This window comes from Megascapheus bottae, chromosome 17, assembly GCF_031878675.1.
Source record: "Megascapheus bottae isolate mThoBot1 chromosome 17, mThoBot2.hap1, whole genome shotgun sequence".
In the NCBI taxonomy this organism is placed as follows: Eukaryota; Metazoa; Chordata; class Mammalia; order Rodentia; family Geomyidae; genus Megascapheus; species Megascapheus bottae.
This window is the reverse complement of record NC_143525.1, coordinates 19,476,338-19,498,349: the sequence shown is the minus strand read 5'-3', so window position 1 is coordinate 19,498,349 and position 22,012 is coordinate 19,476,338. Positions and strand designations below refer to the sequence as shown.

The 22,012-nt window shown below is 53.3% G+C and overlaps 2 protein-coding genes across 15 annotated transcripts in view; both read left to right on the top strand.

Annotated features, from left to right (window-relative positions):
• Plekhm1 (pleckstrin homology and RUN domain containing M1) overlaps nt 1–10,029 on the top strand; it is a 35,081-nt gene extending 25,052 nt beyond the window's left edge. Inside the window, exons 7-11 of one of the 3 annotated variants that reach the window (XM_090350049.1) lie at nt 70–215; nt 3,351–3,544; nt 6,903–6,966; nt 7,369–7,469; nt 8,120–10,029. In XM_090350049.1, coding sequence (XP_090206175.1) covers nt 70–215; nt 3,351–3,544; nt 6,903–6,966; nt 7,369–7,469; nt 8,120–8,231 — 617 coding nt within the window. In that variant the 3' untranslated portion in view covers nt 8,232–10,029. Of the gene's footprint in view, nt 1–69; nt 216–3,350; nt 3,545–6,902; nt 6,967–7,311; nt 7,470–8,119 lie in introns of all 3 variants that reach the window. The other 2 variants (XM_090350048.1, XM_090350051.1) reach the window with 2 other exon arrangements.
• Nucleotides 10,030–11,452: 1,423 nt separating this feature from the next.
• Nucleotides 11,453–22,012, top strand: part of Arhgap27 (Rho GTPase activating protein 27) — a 31,628-nt gene continuing 21,068 nt past the window's right edge. For 5 of the 12 annotated variants that reach the window (XR_016538290.1, XM_090350066.1, XM_090350058.1 and 2 more), the window contains exons 1-3: nt 11,881–12,136; nt 12,992–13,126; nt 14,353–15,029. Coding sequence is in view for 11 of the 12 variants with exons in the window: in XM_090350066.1 (XP_090206192.1) it covers nt 14,373–15,029 (657 nt within the window). In the remaining variant the exon portion in view is untranslated. The other 7 variants (XM_090350060.1, XM_090350062.1, XM_090350068.1 and 4 more) reach the window with 7 other exon arrangements.

The window sequence follows — 22,012 nt, the reverse complement described above, 5'->3', positions numbered from 1 at the left end:
ACCATAGCAGCTTCTGTGTTACTTGGAACTGCCTGTGCCCTTGCCACTCACCCACTCCCATCCTGCCAGGCTGCTCCCGGCAGATCGGCTTCTCCTTCGTACGACCCAAGCTCTGTGCCTTCTCTGGCCTCTATTACTGTGACATCTGCCACCAAGACGATGCCTCCGTGATTCCAGCCAGAATCATCCACAACTGGGACCTCACCAAGCGCCCAGTAAGTCTCAAGGCCAGCCCGTCATGGCCACCCAGGATTGCTGAGTAGTGAGGACCATCCTCCCTTCTTTGCTGCTGCTCTTTATCTGGAGGAGTTTGGCTCTAGAAAGGCCAGAACCACTGGTTCAGACCCTGTGATGGAGAGTGAAGGGGAGCCACACCAGGAAAGAAGCAGGCCCTGGGCAGAGCTTTGTAAACCACTGCTTTGGTTCCCAGGCAGGCATATGAGGCAGCTAAGACAGCAACACACTGAACTATTTAAAGTCGGGTGTGTAAGCAGGTAGGTAGGTAAGAAGGTTAGCTTAAATCTACTATATCAATGGGTAGATAGATGGATGGGTAGGTAGATAAATAGGTCAGAGGGAAGGAAGGATGTATGCATGGACAGATATGCAGATGGGCTAGTCAACTTACTACACCCTTAAGAGCAGTCAGCCTTGCTTTTGCAAACCCTATGGGTCCCAGATGACTGTACTTGATGGCTCTGAATGGTCTTGTTACTCTTGTTGGGTGTTTTTAGTGTATATGCCAGTCCTAGGGCTTTAACTCTGAGAATTGTCCCCAAGCTTTTCTGCTCAAGGCTAGCATTCTACCAATTGAGCTACAGCTCTGCTTCTGGATATTTTTGTTTGCTTACATTTTGGTGGTTAATTGGAGATAAAATCTCATGGACTTTCCTACCAGGGCTGTCTTGGAACTGCACCCTCAGGTCCTAGCCTCTTGAATAACTAGAATCACAGGTGTAAGCCACCAGCACCAGGCTTGTTTTTTGGATTTTTGTTCTGGAAATAGCACTTTTTCTGGGGCCCTGCCATTATAAAAATAACACCTCGTTGTTGTTTAATACATAGTTCTTGTTTAACATGCAAAAGCCCAAAGAAATCAATTAAAATTGTGCATCATCACCCAAAGATAATCACTGTTATACAGCCTTTCCAGTGCATTTGCTTACAAAACTAGGACTGTGCCAGGCTCATCTTGCATTTTCACATGTTATATTTACTTAATAGTATATTTTGGGTATTTATTTTTGCCTACGAATTGCTTCTGAATAAGGTATTTTCTAAGATCTTTCCATTTTCTGCTTCATTAGATGAGCTTAGCTATTTTCTTAGCTAGTTGCTATGCAGATTAGCTTTGGCTTCCTCATCTCTCTGGGGCGATCCATAAATGTCTGTCTCTGGGGATTTTTTGAGGCCCAGTGTCCTCCACTGAGGCCTATCACACCTCCTGTCCCCAGTTCGGTTGTCGGGTCTGTGTCAAGTGGCACACAACTTGCTTTTCTCCCCGAAGCACAGTAAGGAGCCATGTGCCTCTCTCTGAGGTCCCAGGACCTACGGGCTGTGCAGTCTTGACTATGCAGGCCCTCCAAGCAGAAGTGACTCTTGAGAAGGGCAAACCCCAAAGTTGGCTCCACTTTGGCCATTCTGTTGTTTACCTCGTCCCTGACCCTACCCTCAGTGTTAAATATTTAAGTTCATAGAATAAATTAAACACAGCATAATGCAAAGAGCCCTTTTACAGTAAAACATGTTCACTATTTCCCAGCCCCTGGCACTGCTGTGGAACAGTCTCCTCATCCATTGGTGGAATCTTTTGTGCGGCCTCCTTTCTCTAATTAGGAAGTTACATGCTCTTCTAGGCACATCTAAGATCAGGAAGTATCTAGTACTCTGAAAGATCACTGCCTTGAGGAAGACAGGAAAATTCAAAATAGGAAGCTACTGGCCCGTGGTTTGGGGGACACACTGTTTTCTGTGGCTTTTCTGGCTGACCCCCCCAGTACTGAGGCCCAGCTGGCACTTGGCAGAAGATCAGCCCAAGACCAAGATTTCTACTTTTGTCTGAGTCCTCTATGCACACAGGATAGAAATGGCCCCTGGGGAGCCTGAGGCCCCTGCCCATATGAAAGCTGGGTACTTTTGAGTGCACATTCCTGGGCATTGTTTCATCTGGACCTTAGCCGAGGCCTGAGATAGAGTCATGGGAAGCAGTGCAGCAGCTAGACCCAAGTCACCAGGGGTTTACCACTGGGCTACCCTGGACTGCAGATGGTACCTCAAGAATAGGATTTGAGAAAATGAGCTGTGTGTTGCTGGGAAAGATGGGCACTACTGCTGAAGTTGCAGGACAGAACGTCCAATTTTTCTCTGGCCCCTAAGTAGAGGCAAGTCTCCTGAGAAGCACTTTCAGGACAGCAGGAAAATGCCTGGCTCATACACTGCAGCAGGCAGCAGCTCTGTGCTGCATGCTGGTGTAGAATCCCCCTTCTAGTTTGAACTCAGCATATCAGATAGTAGCACTTTGGTTTTCCTCCAGTCATCCTCAGTGTCTTAGCATGCCAAGGGGATATTATAGTAGAGTTCTCACCAGTTATATGGCAGCCTGCTATTCACACATGGGCTCAGCTCACAACTGCACCTGCTGTCCATAGGCTGGTTGGATAATATTATAGCTTCTCTGAGCCTCAGTTTCCTCATCTGTGATGTGGGGATGATATCATCTTCATTCCCCACCTCCACCCTGCCCTTGGGTTGTTCTGAAATTGAGAGAATGTAGTCAAGGTGTCTAGGTGAGTATCTGACAATAGTCAGACATTAGTATTAGGGTCTGAGCCAAGAGCATAAGCTTCTACACCCAGTCAGTCATTTGGGGCTGGCTGTAATTGATCACTGGTCTTCACAAAGACTGGGAGCCTGGACAGCTGCTGCTGGCAAGAGCTCAGGGCCCTCAGGAACCTGGTGAAGCCGTGTCTGCTCTGTAGCTTCCTGTGGCTGGAGCCTCATGGCAGCGGAGTCACCTGGTTCCTGAATCAGGACCCACAGGGGAGTGCCTGTTTTCTTCAGACAGGAAAAGGGGGCTGGGCAGACAGGAAAGCACAAGACGAAAGGATCTGTGAGGCCCAGAGGGTAGGCCTTAACCAGACCAACCTCCATCTCAACATGAAGGGGGCGGGGCCAATAAGAGAACTTGACTAAACTGTTTCTGAGCTGTGTGACCTTAGCCAAGTGGCCTCATCTTTCCTTAATTTCTTGGTTCTGAAAATGAAAGGCAGTGCCACTTCTATGGGAACTACTGTAGTACTGGGCCCAGAGATGCTGGCTGAACCATCTTGTCTTTTGGGTGGCTCCTGCAGGTCTGCCGGCAAGCCCTGAAGTTCCTGGCACAGATCCAAACTCAACCCCTCATCAACCTGCAGCTGGTGAACGCCTCGCTGTATGAGCACGTGGAGCGCATGCACCTCATCGGCAGGAGCCGGGAGCAGCTGAAGCTTCTGGGGGATTACCTGGGCCTATGCCGGAGCAGTGCCCTGAAGGAGTTGAGCAAGAGGTGAGCACCTGCGCATGTGCACATTGCTGCACCCAGGCAAGGTCTCCACTCAGAGAATGCCAGAGCTGGGCGGAGAACTTCCCACTGGGCTTGTGAAATCACCACATTCTTTGGCAGTGGTTTGGGGGTTTTATTCATATGTTCGTTTATTTAACATTTATTGAGATCACCCTGGACAAGCACTGGACAAGGTAGTGTGTACAATGCAGAGCAAGCCCAGGTCCTCAGCAGACAACAGGAGCCCCAACAAGAGAGGAAGGGTGGGGAGAAAGAAAGGATACCATGTGAAGTGCAGCTTAGGGGAGTCATAGGGAAGACTTCCTAGAGGAAGTGACTCCTAAGGTGACACCTGACCAGTGAGTAAGCGTTAGAAAGAGGAAGATGAGGGGAGACATTCCACACAAGGTGACCTGAGTGGGACATAGGGAGGTACACAAGAACTTTGGCTTCATTGGGAAAGGAAACAGGAAGGGCTATGCCCAGCCCAGCCCACCCTCATCCCTAGGTTGCTGGTGCTGTCCTTAGCAGGTTCTCCCCAACCCCATCCAGGAGCACCCACCTTCTAGAAGTTCTTCTACCTAGGGCCTGGGGCCTTTGTACTCAGGAATGGAAGATGTCACTGGCTCTCAGAGTAGACTAAGAGGTAGTATGGCTCAAGTAGTAGAGTGCCTGCCTAGCAAGCTCAAGAAACTAAGTTCAAACCCTGGTACTACCAAAAGGAAAAAAGGGGGTTGGAGGTCTTCTCTGTGTCTGTCACAAACACATCTGAGCCCCAGCCCAGGCTGTGGCCTTTGGGGCTGTGCTCTTCATGGTCCTCCAGAGGGCAGATCTTCGTGTTGGAGTCAGGCCCACGGCTGGACGTGGACTTCGTGTCTGCCTTTGCTGGATCCTTGAAGACTAGGGGAGCTCTGAGCCCTTTAGTACTACTGCCTCAACTCCACAGAGATGGTGTTATCTCCTGGGGCCCAGGTGTACTGTAGATCCCCCAGAGTTCCTCTTACTCTACTCCTCAGGCCTGTGTGCCCTGTGTATATTCCCTGGGATCTCATGGAAATACCAGGGGTTGCTCTCTGCTAAGCAAAGGGGAGAGCGGTCTCTCCAAACCCAGCAGGCTCCCTTCCACAGGTCCAGAGGAATGGAAAGCCATGGGTGGGATGGCTCATGCTTGTAATCCTATCTACTCAGGAGGCTGAGATATGAGAATCACAGTTCAAAGCCAGCCTGGGCACTAAAGTTCATGGGACTCTTATCTCCAGTTAACTACTAGAAAAGGGAAGTAGCGCTATGCCTCAAGGGATAGGGTGGTAGCCTTGAGCTGAAGAGCTCAGGAAGCTATGGTAGAGGATAGGCATCACTGGGGCAACTGGCTATGGGTGTGGGAGTCAGGGCTCAGAGATCCTGTACCCCATTGAAGGCCTTTGGATTCATCTGCCACATGGAGCGCCATTGAAGATCTTGGGAAAAGACCACTTTGACTGCAGCAGGGTGCCAGGGGTGAGAGCACGGCCCTGGGAAAGTGCTGGTGTGGTAATTTTCCCCAGAGCAAGGAAGGCCTAAGTGAGTCAGAGGGAAGGCTGAGAGGGAGACAAAGGTTGAGGTGGCATGGGCAGATCTTACTTGGCTGTGGGACATGAAGTCAGGAGTTGATCTCTGCTGGTGACAACAGAGCAGTGGGTCCTTGGAGAGAGAGAATCCTTGGCAGTCTTGGGACATGTCTCCAAAAACCACCTCTTTGGGCCTTCCAGGAACCATTGTAGAAATACCCACCAGATTTGAGTGATCCTCCTGATCGCCGACCCACGGCCCACAGATCACTCAGCTTTGCTAGGACCCTTTCTCACCCATCCCTTTGTAGGTTACAGGAGTCAGGAGCATCCTTTTCCTGTCTTCCTCTGTCTCTCAGAGAGCCCTGGCATTTCTCTCACCTCTACCCTAGCAGGCAGCCTTGTGCAGGGCGCCACATGGCTCTCGTCACTGTGTGGCTGATTCAGGCCAAGATGTTCCCATTGCCCAGGTATCTGTCTGTGGAGCCAGGAGGAGTGGCCCCTCTTCCCAGGCGGTGTTCTCTCATCCGCCCAAAAACTCAGTGACACAGCCCTCACTGAGAGTGACAAGCCCTGGAAGGCCCCACGCATGGCTGGCTCCCAGGACTGGACAGAAGGCAGATGATAGGGATAATTCATCAGATCAACTCTACCCTTCCTGCCAGCTCTGAGCTCCCAAATTTTCCTATCGATAATAGTGTTTTCCTGTTCCCAGAAAGCCACAAGTTTACTGGGAAGCCGGTGTGGTAAACTGATGGTGAGCTGGCAGCACCCTCCCCCACATGGCTTGTTCAGCACAGCCCACCTGGGTAATTGTGGGATTTGCCCCCCTGCCTCACACTGGACTATCCTGAACCACACCTGTAGCTCTTGGTTAGGGCATGGCCAAACCTCATTCCAGGGGCCTACCAGATGTTAGGGGATCCGGGCACAGATTCCCAAGCTGCCTCTGACTTAGAGCACCCCTACCCCAGCACCAATCAGACTCACAACCCACTGGATTCTGTGCCAGGGATTTTTCTGCAGGCATTCCCTCTCCATTACTCAGGATGTATCCCCGGGGTCTTCCTGTGGCATGACGGGAACCAAGGCACCATTGACAGTCCAGCTCCCATCTCTTCCCCTCCCCCACCAGCTCTGAAATGGGATCTGCTCTACCTAGAACCCTTCAAGTCCTCTCACAGAGCACAGAAACCAGATACTTGAATGTCTATCCTTCATCCAAACCAAGGGCTGCAGAGGACAGTGGCTATTTCTGTCTCCAGCACTGTCCCTGGTAATGGAATTGTGGCAGTGATTCAGTTGTAGTTCTGGAAGCCAGATTCCTATGCTCAAACTCCAGCTTTGACTTTGAACCAACTGTGACCTTGGGCAAATTACTTAACCTCTCTGTTTCTTCATTTTCTCAAAACAGGGTATACTGTAAGACCAGCCTCACAGGATACTGTGAGGATCAGGTAAAGGAATACATGTCAGGCTTTCGGCCCAGTTCCTGATACCAAGTGTCCACATCATCCTCAGTATTAGTCATGTTGTTACTATGTGCTGGGCACCATGCCAAATGCCTTAAATAGATTATTTAATCCTCAAAACAACACCCATTTCTCAGGAGAGGACACCTGAGGTTCAGAGAGGTTAGATAACTTGCTCAAGGTCCTGCCAGCTGGGACCCCAGACACAGACACGCACTTTTACTTACCCAGGAACCCAGGGTTTTCTGGCTGCAGAGCTGTGCTGAGGGCAGGAAGGCGAACAATGCAGCAGGCCCAGGCCTCGGGAGCCCCTCTAAAGAAGCTCTTGTGTTTGCTTTGTAGGCTCAACCACAGGAATTATCTCTTGGAGTCACCTCACAAGTTTAGTGTTACTGACCTCCAGCAGGTGAGCATACCATGTTCCCCGCTCATTAACCCCCTCACACACACACAGCCCCCAAGGCTTCTCTAGGAGGGTCTCACTCCTGGAGGAATCACAGCAGGAATGGGAGCTTGGAATTTACTGAGGCTAGACCATAGTCATCAGCTGCCCCAGCCTCCAGAGCAGTGATGGGCCCTGGCCTCTAGCACACTTCAGCTTCCAGTACAAGAATGGTAATACCCACACCCCAGCCACCTCAGGGCAGCTCCATATGTCTTCTTACCCACACAGAGCGGAGGGGTTCTTAGGCAGGGCCCTAGGGTACTTGCAGCATAGCCACCTAAGGCCCACCTGCCCTTGCCCCCTCAGATCGCAGAGGGGGTATATGAAGGGTTCCTCAGGGCCCTGATCGAGTTCGCCTCCCAGCACGTCTACCACTGCAACCTGTGCACCCAGCGGGGCTTCATCTGCCAGATCTGCCACCACCACGGCATCATCTTCCCCTTTGAGTTCGACACCACCGTCAGGTATGGGGGACCTACCGGATGCCAGGCCTCACTGCTGTGCCGGGGTCCCCAGAGCCGTCCATTCCCTGAGCTCGTAGGACGCATTCTCTTCCCTGTTGCTGGAGACAAGGGGTCCCTGATGGTCCTGTCCTCAGTCTGTGAATAGGAGGAGGAAGGAGCAGGAGCACAAGGCCAGGTAGAGTGGGCACTCGGTCAGTTACTGCTCATTAGCCTCCAAATGGAAATGTATCCAGCCTCCCCTTGTTGCAAGGGGAATGGTTGGAGCAGCCATTCCCCTTCTGTAGGTGCAGGCATTCATTCACCCTCAGTAGGTGTTCTGGCCAGACTTCAACAGGCTCGAGTCCATTGTTGGAACTGTACTGTAAAGAGGAGTGGGAAATGAAGTAGCACTTAGTTAAAAAAAAAAAAATGGGATCAGGTGCTAGTGGCTCACACTTGTCATCCTAACTGCTCAGGAGGCTGAGATTTGAGAATCATGCTGGAGTGGGACACAGTATCAGCTTATGGGCTATGTTGTCTGAAGCAGCTTTTGGCACAAGCTGGAGGGGAAGGCATGGGGACACGGTCTGCTGGCAGCAGAGCTGCCAGAGCTCTGGCCAGCCCAGCCACAGGGCATATCTGGTACCAGCAGTGCTCTGCTCTCTCCCCAGGTGTGCTGAGTGCAAGACAGTCTTCCACCAGAGCTGCCAGGCCGTGATGAGGAAAGGCTGCCCCCGCTGTGCCCGCCGGCGCAAGTATCAGGAACAGAACATTCTCACCTAACTCCAATGCTACCTGATCCACCCAAGGCCATGGGAGCTGCAGCTCAGTCTCTTCCCCTGTGAGGAAGACCCTCGGATGTGCCCAGAGCATGGGCCTCCCAGAGAAAGGCCAGGAAGCCCAAGTATTCCATGGCCTCCCTTGACTCTGCTCCTCAGGCAGGAATACCCCCAAGACCCCTGCCTGAGCCAAAGGGAGTCTTCCATCAGGCCCAGCTCACCTGGCTGGCATGACACCTCCATTAGGGCTATTCACACACTGGAGACTTGGGGACACTGTCACTTCTACATTCCTGATTCAAAGGCCTAGTTTTTAAGGTGGGTTCCTTCACCCCTTCATGTTTCAACAGAAAATATTTTTTTATTCTTGACCCTACACGAGAAACCCCAGGCCTTCCCACCCTGAGCAGATGGGCAATGCTATCCCAGGCCTGGCTGGGAAGCAGGCAAGGGGGCCAGGCAGCCAGGCCACTGTGGGGGCCAGTCTGTGGACAGGTGCCTTTACTTTACCCCTGCCAACAGCACCAGTGCCATGTGCCAAATTGCCCATCTGGCAGGACAGAGTTATTCCTGGCGACCCCTGCACTCTCCTGGAATGTCCTCCCTCCTCAGCATCAGAGGCATTCTCTGGCCTTAGGTCACCATTGTGACTGAAGCAAGAAATTGGTCCCAACAAGCACTGTGAGCACTTTGAACCTTCCCTAGGTCAGGGAAGGCTTTCACCTAGCCTGCCCTCATCCCACACCCTCCTTACTGCTCCACAGACAGCAAAGGCCCACCTCAGGCAGGCTCTCAGCGCCATCTCTCCTGGCTGAGCCCAGGCCAGGGGATGGCCTCCGGTGCCATGGCTGCCAGGTCCCCCACTGTGGAGAAGACTCTGACTTTCTGTTGCTGAGGTATGTATGGACTTGTGAGACGACGCCCTGGGGAAATCTCGGCCTCAAAGTCGTGAGCTCACAGTTCCTGGACTTGCCAGCAGAAAGCTGCCATGAAAGGATTGCCTTTTAAGTGGGCCTCATGATGGGAGCCTAGAATTACTCTCATGGTGATGTTCAGAGCCTTTAGGCCTGTGGGGACATAGGAGCATGTTCTTTGGTGGCAGTGGAGGCCTCAGGTAAGAAGCTCTGCCTGTCACTGTCAAGAGATGAGCCTTCCCCCACCCTCCCTGAGGTGAACAGGCTGCTGAGTCACCTGCCCTCCGCACTGAGCTGGAGGAATTGTGCAATAGAACAGAGGGGGTGGTAGGCAGGTAGCAGACACTGCCACACTGGTGTGTTCCTCTGTCTCTGTCATGGAAGGTGGTGCACACCAGTGCCCAGAATGCCAAAGCTTCCTGAACCCGAACCCTGAAGTGGGGTCTACATCCCTAGCCTACATCCCACCATTAATGTGTCCCCTAAAATACGGTCTGATCCAAGGTTCCTGAGCAGGCAAGAGTTTGGCTTGGGGTGGGCCTTGGGCCTGAGACTACATTCCGTAAGCTTCCCTAGGAGGCCCTAATACCTGGGGCCTCCCCCCTCTCCCCAGAGTCTAAGCATTAGAGCTGGCCCTTTCCCCATTACCAACAAGCTGCTAATGCTGTCAAATGAGTTGATTTAACCCTTCTTCTCCAGAGGAAAGCTCACATGAGCCTCAGTAGTGCCCACACTATTTTTTAAAATGTTACTTTAACTTTATGCAATAAACTTTAATGTGTGGGGCTCAGGCCCTAGAAGCGCTTTGCAATGTATTGAAGAAACTGCTGCTGTGTGACTTTTGAGTGATTTTTTTTTTTTCAGTAAAGATCTGATCTTTCTAACCATTGTCTGGCTTCTAAATTCTAACCTTGCTGCTGTGGGGGGAGATAACCAGCTATCAGAAACACACACACACACACAGACACACACACACACCTGTTAGTCACCGAGAGCAGGGAGGAAGTCTCTAGGCTGGAGGCAAACACTTGCAAAGCTTGTATGCCAGGAGTGGCCAAGGAAAAGTGGGCAAGTAAGCCCCCTAGGGGTCAGTAGACTGGGATTTGGGGGTTTCAGAGAGGTTTATTCTCATACCTGTAGCTGTAACAACTGAAGTAGCTTCACCCATGACTTCTCTTCCTGTTGTCCTTTTTTTTTTTCTTCTTCCAGTCCTGGAGCTTGAACTCAGGGCTTGGGCACTGTCTTTGGACATTTTTTGCTCAAGGCTAGCACTCTGCCATTTGAGCCACAGCACTACTCCTGGCTTTTTCTGTGTATATGGTTCTGGGGAATTGAACCCGGGGCTTTATGCATGCTAGGCGAGCACTTTACCACTAGGCCACATTCCTCTCCCTCTTCCTGTGTCTTTGAATGTCCCAACACAAGTCCCTGGTGGAAATATGGAAGTGTAGAAGAGGATCTCAAAGAAAAAATGAGTTATTGAGCAAAACCAGAATCGGGGCTTGTGGACTTAGGTCTTGTGGCTGCTAGCTTCAAGGAGAAGCCCAGGGGCCTGTAGGAGGAAGCCCCCGACTGTCCATGAAAGAACAAAAGAAGGAAATAGACTAATTCCTGGGGAATCAGGTTGCAGGGAAGTGGGACAGCAAAAAACAACTTTCATACCCAGTTTCTGGCCCTCAGCCTATAGCTGGATATCTCCTGTCCATCCAATAATCCCCCTTCTTTGGGGCTACAGGGTGGTAGCCAAAAGGAAAGGAGGCAGGACAGGACCTGGAGGAGGCAGGTCTAGTGGAGGGCAGGCCTGGGCATTTCAGCTGGTACTGAAGCTTCTCCATCCTTTGCAAAGAGCCTGAGGCACTTCCCCTTGTGACTACAGGAGGATGGGCCATTTGGAGACCCAATCTCAAAGAGCCCCTTCCATAATAACAATAATGGCAATACCTACTTAACAGTTTTCTACCTCAAAGCCTTGTGGTTAATGCATCTCATTTAATCTTCCCAGCTAGCCCAAGAAGAAAGTAGGTAATAGAGGAGATACAGATATGAGGCACTCAAGGACTATAAACAGCTGCCTGCTTGGTTGCTAGATGCCTAGAGGGGCTGTAGAGAAGGATGCATGAAGTGGGCAGAAGAGGACACCAAGGGCCTTCCCTGGCCCACCATGAGTCATACTCATGAGATACCCAGCACAATGTAGTCTCACTGGCCACAATGGCCAGCCCCTAGGGAGCCAGTTCAAGAAGGAGTGTGACTAATCGGATTCTAACCAAACAAACCCTCAGCCCTCCTGGGGTGATATCTGGGTGAGGACACTCTAGCCTGAAGCATCCAACTCCCAGCACACCACTTCCAGGCAATCTCACAATTGTTTCTCACTGGCCTAGAGCAGGAGTCGGTCCACTGAGGCTGGGCTTCTCTGCTGGGGAGCGCAAATGCAAACCAGAGGGTGAGGGCTGCTTTCCCTGGAGGCAAATGATTCCCAAAGACCTCCAAAGTGAAGAGCCCTGGAACTTCTTTCAAGATCTGGCCCCGGGAGGTTGCTCTGAGCTTACCTTACCATCCAACTACAGAGGGTGGCTCTCCTCCCCTACAAAGATGAAGGGGGCTTACCACGAGAGGCTAATGTGGCCAAGAGAAGTTACCGCGAGGCTGCCATCCGGGCCCAGGTGTGGCCCAGGATCCCGGGATGTGCGCGGGGGGGGGGGGGGGGGCGGGGGGGAGGGAGGGTGGCGTCTCTAGTCCTGGGGCGCTGGCCCGGCCCAGAGGGGACAGGAAGCCAGGACACCGGGGATTGTCTCTCGCAACCGCAGCCCAGCCCCAGCCTGGGAGGAAGTTCTGTGGAGCGCACTCCGCCGGTGCCTCTCTGGTTATATTGTTGTACAGGAAACAGGGCAGCGCGGGAGTCTGGCGGTGGAGAAGGGAAGCACCGGACGCCGAGCCCACGCGCGCCAGGCCGGGGCAAGTGGAAGCAAGGCTGGTGGGAAGACGTTCCAAGGTGCCCGGGCCGGAGGGAGGGGGCGCAGAACTTAGGGAGGGCGGCGAGGGTGCCCCCGGTGGCCGTCCTCTCCCGGGAGCTCCGCGCGCTGCCTCCTCTTCAAACTAAGCTGGAGCGGGAGCTGCGGAGGCCAGGAGCGGGGCGCAGGGGACAAGATCGCCGTGGGCGAGGGGCCGCCTTCCGTCCAAGGGCGGGGAGGGGGCACCAGGCCGAGGTCCCAGGCGCCGACCCCGCGGGGGCCCGGGCACTAGGCAGCTCCTGCGGAGCTGTGCTGCTAGGATCCTCCCGCTCCCCATCGCTTTCCCCATCCCTTCCCCCAGGACCCACCCGGGAAGGTGAGGTGAGGTGCGTGGCCCCTCCTAACGCCCTACCCGAGGCACTGAGCTCTGGTGGGCATCCCTGCCGTGGAAATCTAATTTTCCCAGGCCTGGAAAGGGCCTGCGGCGGGCGGAGGGAGGTGCGTCCGGAACGGATAGCGCCGTCATTCCGGCTGCACCGTGCACCGGGTTCGTAGTTGGTGATTCCAGGCGCAAACAGTCTCGCTCGGAATGTGAACGTCGGGACGGCACACCCGGCCCCAGCTGTGCGTTTCGCAGAGCCGCCCGCCGGCGGGATGCGGGGTTGGGGGGGGGCGGTGGCGGGGGGGGAAGTAGACAGAGGCAGGACCCTGCGATCCCTGTTCGTGCCTTCCTCACGCCCTGCCCGCGCCCGGTCACACGCATCCCTCCAGGCAGCCTCTCCCGCATAGCCTCCCTTCGCACCGCCCTGGGCCCAGCACCGGCGCTCGGAGGCACAGCTGCACTGGGGACTGGGGATAGCCCTGCTGAGTGGCCTTCTCTGCCTCTTCTTCCCCAGCCAGCCTCTGCTAGGCGTGGTGTCTCCCAGCCTCGCCCTCAGAAGCCCCACCCTAGGAGATGGTGAGAGCCGAACCTGCAGCCCACCGGCTCCGCCCCTCCAGCCCATGGGCTTCCTGAGACCCGCCGGGCCCACGTGAGTGCCAGTGCGCCCCGGGCGGGGGTAGGGGGTGTGAGGGGCGTGTCCTGCCTCCAGTTTGTTGGCTCAGCCCTCAGCTTGCTCTCTGCCCCCCCCCCCCGCCTCTTAGGGACCAGAGTATGGCCTGTGACTCAGTTAACACCCCATTCCCCGTGGAGGAATTTTTGAGAAAGAAGGAGGCGTCATGGCCTCCTAAATTCATTGTTCCTGGAGTCCCTAGCAAGAAGCGGGGCCCCCAGTTTGCGGTCCCAAGTCACCCTTGAGGGGCAGGAGACCCAGGCGGTCAACGTGTAAGTGTTCGGAGGAACCAAGCAGTTCCGGAAGTACCCAGGCAAGATTTAACCTGCGGGCTCCGCCCACATCCCCCTCACCTCCCCGCCCTCCACCCCGCGAGTCCACACAGCAGGAGGCAGACTGAGCTGGCGCGGGGGGCGGGGCTCGTGGCGATCCCTCCGGGGCGCTGTGGAGAACACTGGGGACTCCTCCTAAGGAGTCACTCCAGGAACCGGGGCAAGACCCGGGACGGGTGCGCGGGCCACGAAGCCCAACATCTCCGGAGAGGCAGGAGATGGCGCTGGTCCGTCAGTCGGTGAGGCCCGAAACCACTGGGGAAGGAAAGTAACTGAGAGAACCGGTTTCCCGGCCTCAGCCGGAGAAGCCAGTGTGTACCAAAGCCTGACCCCTCCAAGGAGAAGAGCTCGGGGGCTGCGCCGGAGCCGGCGCCCCCGCCCGGCCCCGGCAGGCCCCGGGGGCGCAACGGGAGTTGGTAGGGTTCCTGGCAGGCTCCCAGACTGAGGATAGGAGCAGCTGGGGGCAGGAGCGAGTAGAGAAAGACTAATTCCCACTTCACAGACAAGGAAACAGGTTCCACCAACTTTTAGGCAAATGTCGTGTCAACCTTATCTCAGTTATCACCTTCTGTCTTTGAGCCAAGGCTTCCCTGGCAGTGAAATTGGGCCAGTAGAGCCACCCAGCTCCCCAGGGGCTGAATCGAGGCATGCCATCAAAGCCGCAGCAGGAAGCACTGTAGTTATTCCAATCCCGAGGAGCAGGTTGGGAGCTGATTGTGTCCGCCCAGCTCCCATTTCCGATGGGAAAACTGAAGCCGGGATGCGCAAGACCAGGACTCAAACAGCCAGCTCTTTGAACCGTGGGGCGGCGGGCCCTCACTGAAGTTCCTCTGAGGCCCTGACCTCGCTGCCCCCTGTCCTTGTTGCCAGCAGGGAAGCCAGGGGGCCGCGCGATGGCGGCGGACGTGGAGGGGGACGTGTACGTGCTGGTGGAGCACCCCTTCGAGTACACGAGCAAGGATGGACGCCGCGTCGCCATTCAGCCCAACGAGCGCTACCGGCTGCTGCGGCGCAGCACGGAGCACTGGTGGCACGTGCGGCGCGAGCCCGGCGGCCGCCCCTTCTACCTGCCCGCGCAGTACGTGCGGGAGCTGCCCGCGCTCGGCGACCGGGCCACCGCCCCACCGCCGCCGCGCGCCACGGCCGTCCCGGAGCCCCTGGCCTATGACTACCGCTTCGTCAGCGCGCACGCGCTCCCCGGCCCCGACGGCACCCCTGCCGACTCCCGGGGCCGAGCCAGCTCCCTGGGTGGCCCCGCGCGGCATCGGGCCACCGACCCGCGCAGCGGCCTAGCCCCAGGCCAGCCCTCCTGCTTGTACGTCCGGCCGCTGGCTCCGGTTCGGCCCGCGCAGTCCCTGGATGACCTGGCGTGCCCGGGCGCCGCGCCACCCGCAGGCCTCCTTGGGCGCAGCGGTCACGCCAAGGCCTGCAGCGTGGCGGGATCCTGGGTGTGCCCGAGACCCCTGGCGCGCAGCGACTCGGAGAACGTCTACGAGGCCATCCTGGACGTGCGCGGCCCTGGCCCGCCGCGAGACCAGAGCCCAAAGCAGGTAGGGCTGCCAAGAGGAGGCGGTGGTGGGGCGGGGGGAGGGTGGTGGTGGAGGAAGAGCGCTTGTCCTTTTCCCACACGCCTCCTACCGGGCCCTCTGGCTTCCGAGAAGCCCCATGTCCGCAATGTTGAAACAGGCTCGCGAATTCTGACTTGAAATTCCCAAATGTAGAAATTTTTTGACCAAACAGCTTGAGTCGATCAGAGGCTATTGATATTATTATTGATTATATTGTTACTGTACCCTGCCGTCGAGTAATCTTGGACAGGTGCGTGCCCCTTAAGTACCTTCTTAAATCCTGCCTTGTGGGTCTGCTAGCTGTGCTGGGGCAGGAGTTGGGCCAGATGAGATGATGGATGTGAAAATCAGTTGTCTGCTTCACTTGGGGGTTGCTTCAACTAGTTCATATTATTCATATATATTTCAAATATTTGGTGAGATTGTTTCAGGAAAAAGTCCGTTTCTGTTGAGGGTGATTCTCTTTCTGCTCCCCCATTCCAAATCTGGTTGTGTTAACCTGAAGTATTGAAAAGAGAATAGAGGTAGGTGTGTGTGTGCGTGTGCATGTGTGTGTGTGTGTGTGTGTGTGTGTGTGTGTGTGTGTGTAGGAAGCTCTCCTTCAGCTTTTTCACTCAAGGCTCGCACTCTACCATTTAAGCCATAGCTCCACTTCCAGCATTTTGCTGGTTAATTGGAGACAGAAATTTCATACTTTCCTTCTCTGGGCTGGCTTCAAACTTCAGTCCCTCAGATCTCTGTCTCCTGAGAAGCTAGGGTTACAGGCATTAGCCACCATAGGGTATGTTTTTAAACACTCTAACTGCCTACAAATGTTCACACTGGGACTGTGACATCTTCAAGTGCGGAACTTTTTAGGGAAGGGGCAGCCTGAGGTGGGTAAAGTTGCACAGTATCTGGCCTGACATCTGCCATGGTTCTGACATCTCCACCTTGTGGCCATAGCAGAGTACAGCACCTTGTGGGCTTGGACACTAGACCCTGGCCCTGCACCTCTGCCAGGGAGGGCTTCAGTCAGAATGCCAGGACTGCCCCTCAGCCCCCTCCCCCTCCCTTCACAGTAGGACAAGCTCCTAATGGAGCACTCCAATTCTCTCCACAACATAGATCCTACTAATGCTGCCCTGTGCCCACCCTCCACCCCCCACCCCACTACATACCTGGAAGTGGAGAATGACCTTAATGTTGAATCCCTGCATCTAGCCTAGAGATGACCCAGTATTTGATAAAGAGTGACAGACTCTATCCATGGCCAGGGCTCAGCAGGTCTGCCCAAGGGCCACCACTCCAAGCCTTTGGACCAAAAAGGAGACTCTCCCCCTACCCTCAGGTCCTTGCATCTCCTGAGAAAAGAAATCACCCCCAGCCAGCCACCAGTCTGCTCAGTGTCACCTTTGCCCTCCTCCTTTCTTCAGCATTAGCACTTTCCTAGATGGAGGGGGTTATGGTGAGGTTGCATTCACATGAGAAAAAGGGGTGTCTGCCAGAGACCTGAGTGGTAGACAGACACTGCTGCCTGGTCCCATTTGTGGTCCTCAAGGACTCACTTAGCGTCTCTGGTCCCATTGTCTCATCTGTGCTAAGTGTAATGGCACAAGGATCACACTACCTGTGATCACACTTGACTCCCGGTCAACTATGGCTCTCCCTTACACCCTGTCCTGAGCAAACTCCAGGGTTGTGGAATTGGTGCTCCCTCTGGGAAGGAAACCCCACCCATGCACTTCCTTGTTCCAGGCAAACAGCCAGCGATGGGAAGGAATTTCCTGAAAGGTGAGCCTGCCTCTTTCCCCCAGAGGATGCAGATGTGGGGTGTCCCCTCCCCCACTCACTTGTTCATGATGCATGAACTGACTGAATGCTGGCCAGGCGCCAGGTGAGCCTTTAATCTGGAGATGACTAAGACAGGGCTACCTACCTGAGATGCCCGTTCTGTGGGACAGGCGACCAGTGGAAGGGAATAGATGCTTCTATCAGGCATGGTACAGGCCGGATTGGTACAGGTGATGGAGCTACTCTGTGGGTCCTGTGGAACATGGGTGGGGGAGGTGTGGGCACCCAGGGATTGCCTCCATGCAGTCCTATTCGGCCTGGCTAGCACTCAGAGATGGGGCATGGGTTTGGCACGGCTGGCATCTGCTCCTCAAGCAGGGACACCTCAAGCAGAAGCATTGAGCTTTTGCCAGGGATTTGGACTTTACTCTGTTGCTATTGGAAGGCTCATTGTGAAGAAAGGAGGAGTCTTGAAGAAAGAGCCCTATAGCCAAGGCTGTAAGAATGGCCAAGGAAGCTGGGAAGGTGGCTTAGTAGTAGAGCGCTTGCCTAGTATGCATGAAGCCCTGGGTTTGATTCCTCAGTACCACATAAACAGAAAAGGCCAGAGTGACACTGTGGCCCAAGTGATAGAGTACTAGCCTTGAGCAAAAGAAACTCAAGGAGAGTGCCCAGGTCCTGAGTTCAAGCCCCAGGACTGGCAAAAAAAAAAAAAAAAACAACCAAGAACCTTTGTGGTCTCCTGGGCTGGTGATGGGAGCTTCTGCAGGGTCTAACTGCAGGGCTGGGGGAAGGACGGGGTCATTAGATTGAGTGCTTAGCTTCTCACATACACTAACCAGCAGACAGGGTGGGGTTTGCTGAGGGCATGGGGAGACGTGGGGCAAAGGAAATTCCTGGGGAGCACACTTTGATGGAGTTAGCAGAAGGAATAAAATGTGCTAGAGAAGAAACAGCCAGGGAGCAAGGAAGAAAAGCAGGAGTGTGCTGACCAGAAGCCAAAGAAAATGTCCAGAGAAAGGGAGAGGATAATGATGCCAGGCATGTTGGCACATACCTGCAATCCCAGCTACATGGGATGTAGAGGCAGGAGAACCTTGAGTTTGAGACCAGTCTGAGCACAAAGGTCTCAAAAACTGAAGAAAAGCCAAAAGATTTATATGTATAGCTCAAGTATTACAGTATTTGCCTAGAATGCTCGAAGTCCAATATACAGCACCCCCAAAAGGAGTGCAGAAAAACGGAAAGGCTAAATTTGAAAAAGGCCTTTGGACGTTTATCTGAAGTGGCCACTAGAGGGCCAGCTGAGGGCAGAGGGCAGTGGGTCAAGGGTGATAGATGCAGCTGGAAAGGCTTGGCAGGGGAGGAGGGAGAATAAGGATGGAGGACAGAGGCTCCCCTGAGTTTAAGTGATAGAGCTGGTGAGGGAGAGGCTGAGGAGATAGGATTTCTGGGGGGGGAAAAAGATGTGGCCCAGAAGCACATATACCAAGATGGAGGTGACACAGGCACAGGGCCTTTGAGGAAGGTGGGATCAGCTGGGTCTCAGCAGACCACTCTGCAGGGCCAGGGACCCTGCCGATGACAGTGTTACATACTCTTGCTATTCACCAGTCACTCAAGCAGCAGTGTAGGCTGTTCACCAAAGGGGCATAAAATGCAACAATACAATGTCCCTCCAAGGCCTATGCCGTGGGCTAGGGTCCTAGCTGCTAGCCTAGGTGTACAGAATAAAACATGCTGAGAGGTCTTATGTCTAGTCAAATGTCCCATAGTCTGAGTGTCTAGGCTGCATCTAGCCAAGTCCATTCTAAGCTTGTTGATCTCACACTCCACCCTGGCTAACATGCCTCAGCCAGGCAGCCTTTAGGGTTGACTACACTGTGCCTCTTCTGCAAGAATAGTACAAACTGGTGGGGGTTGGGGGGGGGAAATGGGTACCAAGACAAGTGGAAGGGAATCAATGTATGTGAATTAATGCACCGTCTATCTGGCAAATATCATGTAACCCTTCTATTAATTACAATAAAAAATATATGAAAAAAAAAGAATAGTACAAGCTGCAGTGGGTCAAATGCCCCCCAAATTTATATGGGGTTAGGGCTAGGGAAGAAGGCCCCAGAAGCTCCTTCAAGGAAACAAGGCAGCCACCAGGTGGCCTCTGCACCCCTCCCCCAAGGTGTGGCCACCATCCCTGGCCCAACCCCAGAGGTGGGGCACCTCAGGGCAAGATCTGGAAAGGAGCCTGCCTCTGCTGCCCTGGCATTGGCCGCTGGCAGGACAGAATTACAATCCTGCATTACAACTTCTTGGACAAACAGGCAGGGAGGCACCACACCTGAGCCTGCCCTGGACAGAGCCTCAGGGTCTCTGGTTCTTCCCTTCTCTTCTACCAGGAACTGTGAGTGACCCAGGGAACTATGGGAGTGCTGGGAGAAAGGAGGGTAGGCTAGAGTTTTTCTTTACCCCTGCCCTCCCCCCACCCCCACATCTGGCTTGTACACTTCCTGGGATAACCTCTTTTCAATAGACTCACTTACCTGTCTCCCCACTTCAAGGGAGCTGGAAGTGGTGGAAGGGGTTGGTAGGAGCAGGGAATATAGCCCAAAATAAGGGGATCCAATGAGACGCCTTGTCCCTCCCTTCTCTTCAACCTGATTCCCCTCACCCCACTTGTCTCCTTGCTAAAGCCAATGATTTCTTCACATTGGACTTGGCTTCTCCCCCCGCCCCTCACCCCACCACCTGATGACCCAGGAATTTAGTGCTCAGCTTGACCTGGCTTGGGAATGAGCAAGTTCTTGGGGTACCCCCTCCTCCCTTCACCACACTTTCCTGGATACCCAAAGCTCCCTCCACATGCAGGTTGGGATGTGGTCTTTTGTCCTCTGAGCAGCTCCCTGGAGCCTGGGTTAACTGTCACCCCAAGTTTCTGGTTCCCTTCAGCTCGGAGGCCACAAGTTAGGTTTTGGACTAGCTCTCTCCTTCCTGCTTCCTGGTGAACCGAGCAGTTGCCTACCTCTGAACCCGTTTTCTCACCCTTTTAGAGCTGTGCAGTGTGGGAAGGGATGGAGTTCAGTGCTGAGTGCCAGCTTCAGTTGGCTTGGTCAGTGCCAGACACTGCAGTGGTGGAAGGCCCTGGTTGTGATGATTTGGTGGGGGGGGGGGTGGCAGGAAATGTGCTCTATGGCAGCTTTGGCAGGATTGGGAGCTGGACCTGGGCAGATAAGCAAGGGGATTGAGGGCAAAAGTGTTCCTGGTTACATTCAGGAAGCTGTTTCTAAATTGAGGAAGAATTCTGCTGTTGAGGGGTTTCCAGAATGTTGTCCAGGTGACCCCTGGGGAGCCACCAGCCTCCTCTGCTTCTGGCTGGAGGGCCCTTGTGAGACACACAGGTGAAGTAGCACCTGCCCTCTAGTCTTGGGGAGCAGAGGAACCAGCAGGAGCTACCTTCAGATACTTCCTGGTCACAAGAGTGGAACGCTCCTGGGTCTATTCCAATGTGTGAATTGCTATAACCCCTACCCCCATAAAATGATTTAATCTCATTGGAAATGTTTGGATAGCAGGGACATTTCCGTCTATTTCTGCTAGCATTTGGGTTTCTGCGGGTGTGTGTGTTCCATTTCCTAGGTTTTTGTGGTAGGTTTCCATGGTCACTTGTGTCACAGTGGGATGATGCTTCCTGCTTTCTAGCTTGCGCTTATATTCCCAGGGAGGAAAAGGTGATGCTGTGTCAGGCACTGGGAAGGTAACAAGAAGTAAGGCCCTTGCCCTCCAGTAGCTTGCTGTCCAGGAGACAAGACTGGCCAACAAGCAGGGCGCGGGTGCTTCACACCTATAGTCCTAGGGAAGAAATCTCCAATTAACCCTACACACACACACACACACACACACACACACACACACACACACGCACACTAAGAGATAGCACCTAGACCCTGAGTCCATGCCCTAGGACTGCCCAGGAAAAAAAAAAAAAAAAAAAAAAAAAAATATATATATATATATATATATATATATAGTGGGTTTGTTTGTGTCTGAACAAATAATTTTGCTAAGTTTTCATAGACATAAAGAAAAAATGTATATTCTCTATTTAAAGAACATAATGTTTCCTGTAGATAAATCGAGTTTATTGGTTATTCAGACTTTTACACTCAGGGCTGAGAGTTTGGCCTAGTGGTAGAGTGCTTGCCTAGCATTCATGAAGACCCGGGTTCAATTCCTCAGTACCACGTACATAGAAAAAAGCTGGAAGTGGTGGTAGAGCTCTAGCCTTGAGACAGTCCAAGAACAGTGCTCAGGCACTGAGTTCAAGCCCAGGACTGAAAAAAAAAAAAAAAGACTTTTATGTCCTTAGAATGCTTTCTGTTTTTTCTTTTCTTTTCTTTTACGTAAGTACTGGGGCTTGAACTCCAAGCCTGTCCCTTAGCTTTTTTTTTTTTTTTTTTGCCAGTCCTGGGCTTAAGCTCAGGGCCTGAGGACTGTCCTTGGATTTTTCTCAAGGCTAGAACTCTACCGCTTGAGCTTCAGCACCATTTCTGGCTTTTTCTAAGTATGTGGTACCAAGGAATTGAACCCGGGTCTTCGTGCATGCTAGGCAAGCACTTTAACCACTAGGCCAAACTCCCAGCCCCCTTAGCTTTTTTTTTACTCAAGGCTTACACTCTACTACTTGAGCCACTATTCCATTTTCATTGTTGCTGGTTAATTGGAGATAAGAATCTTACCAATTGGGGGCCGGGAATTTGGCCTAGTGGTAGAGTGCTTGCCTAGCATGCACGAAGACCTGGGTTCAATTCCTCGGTACCCCACATACATAGCAAAAAAAAAGCCGGAAGTGGTGCTGAGGGTCATGTGGTAGAGCTCTAGCCTTGAGAAAGTCCAAGGATAGAGTTCAGGCCCTGAGCTCAAGCCCAGGACTGGCAAAAAAAAAAAAGAATCTCACCAATTTTTCTGCCTGTATTGCTTTTGAACTACAGTCCTCAGATCTCATCCCCCTGAGTAGCTAGGATTACAGGCATGAACCTGTAATCTGGGTTTTATAATTAGTGGTAATGCTATTGGGAGCATACAGACTTTGTTCTGATGGAAGCTGTCCAGTCATTACCTGCTGTCTATCTTCAACCTATTTTGGGGTTTAACTTTCTATTTCGCCCTTCTATTTGGCTTTATATTTTACATTTGCC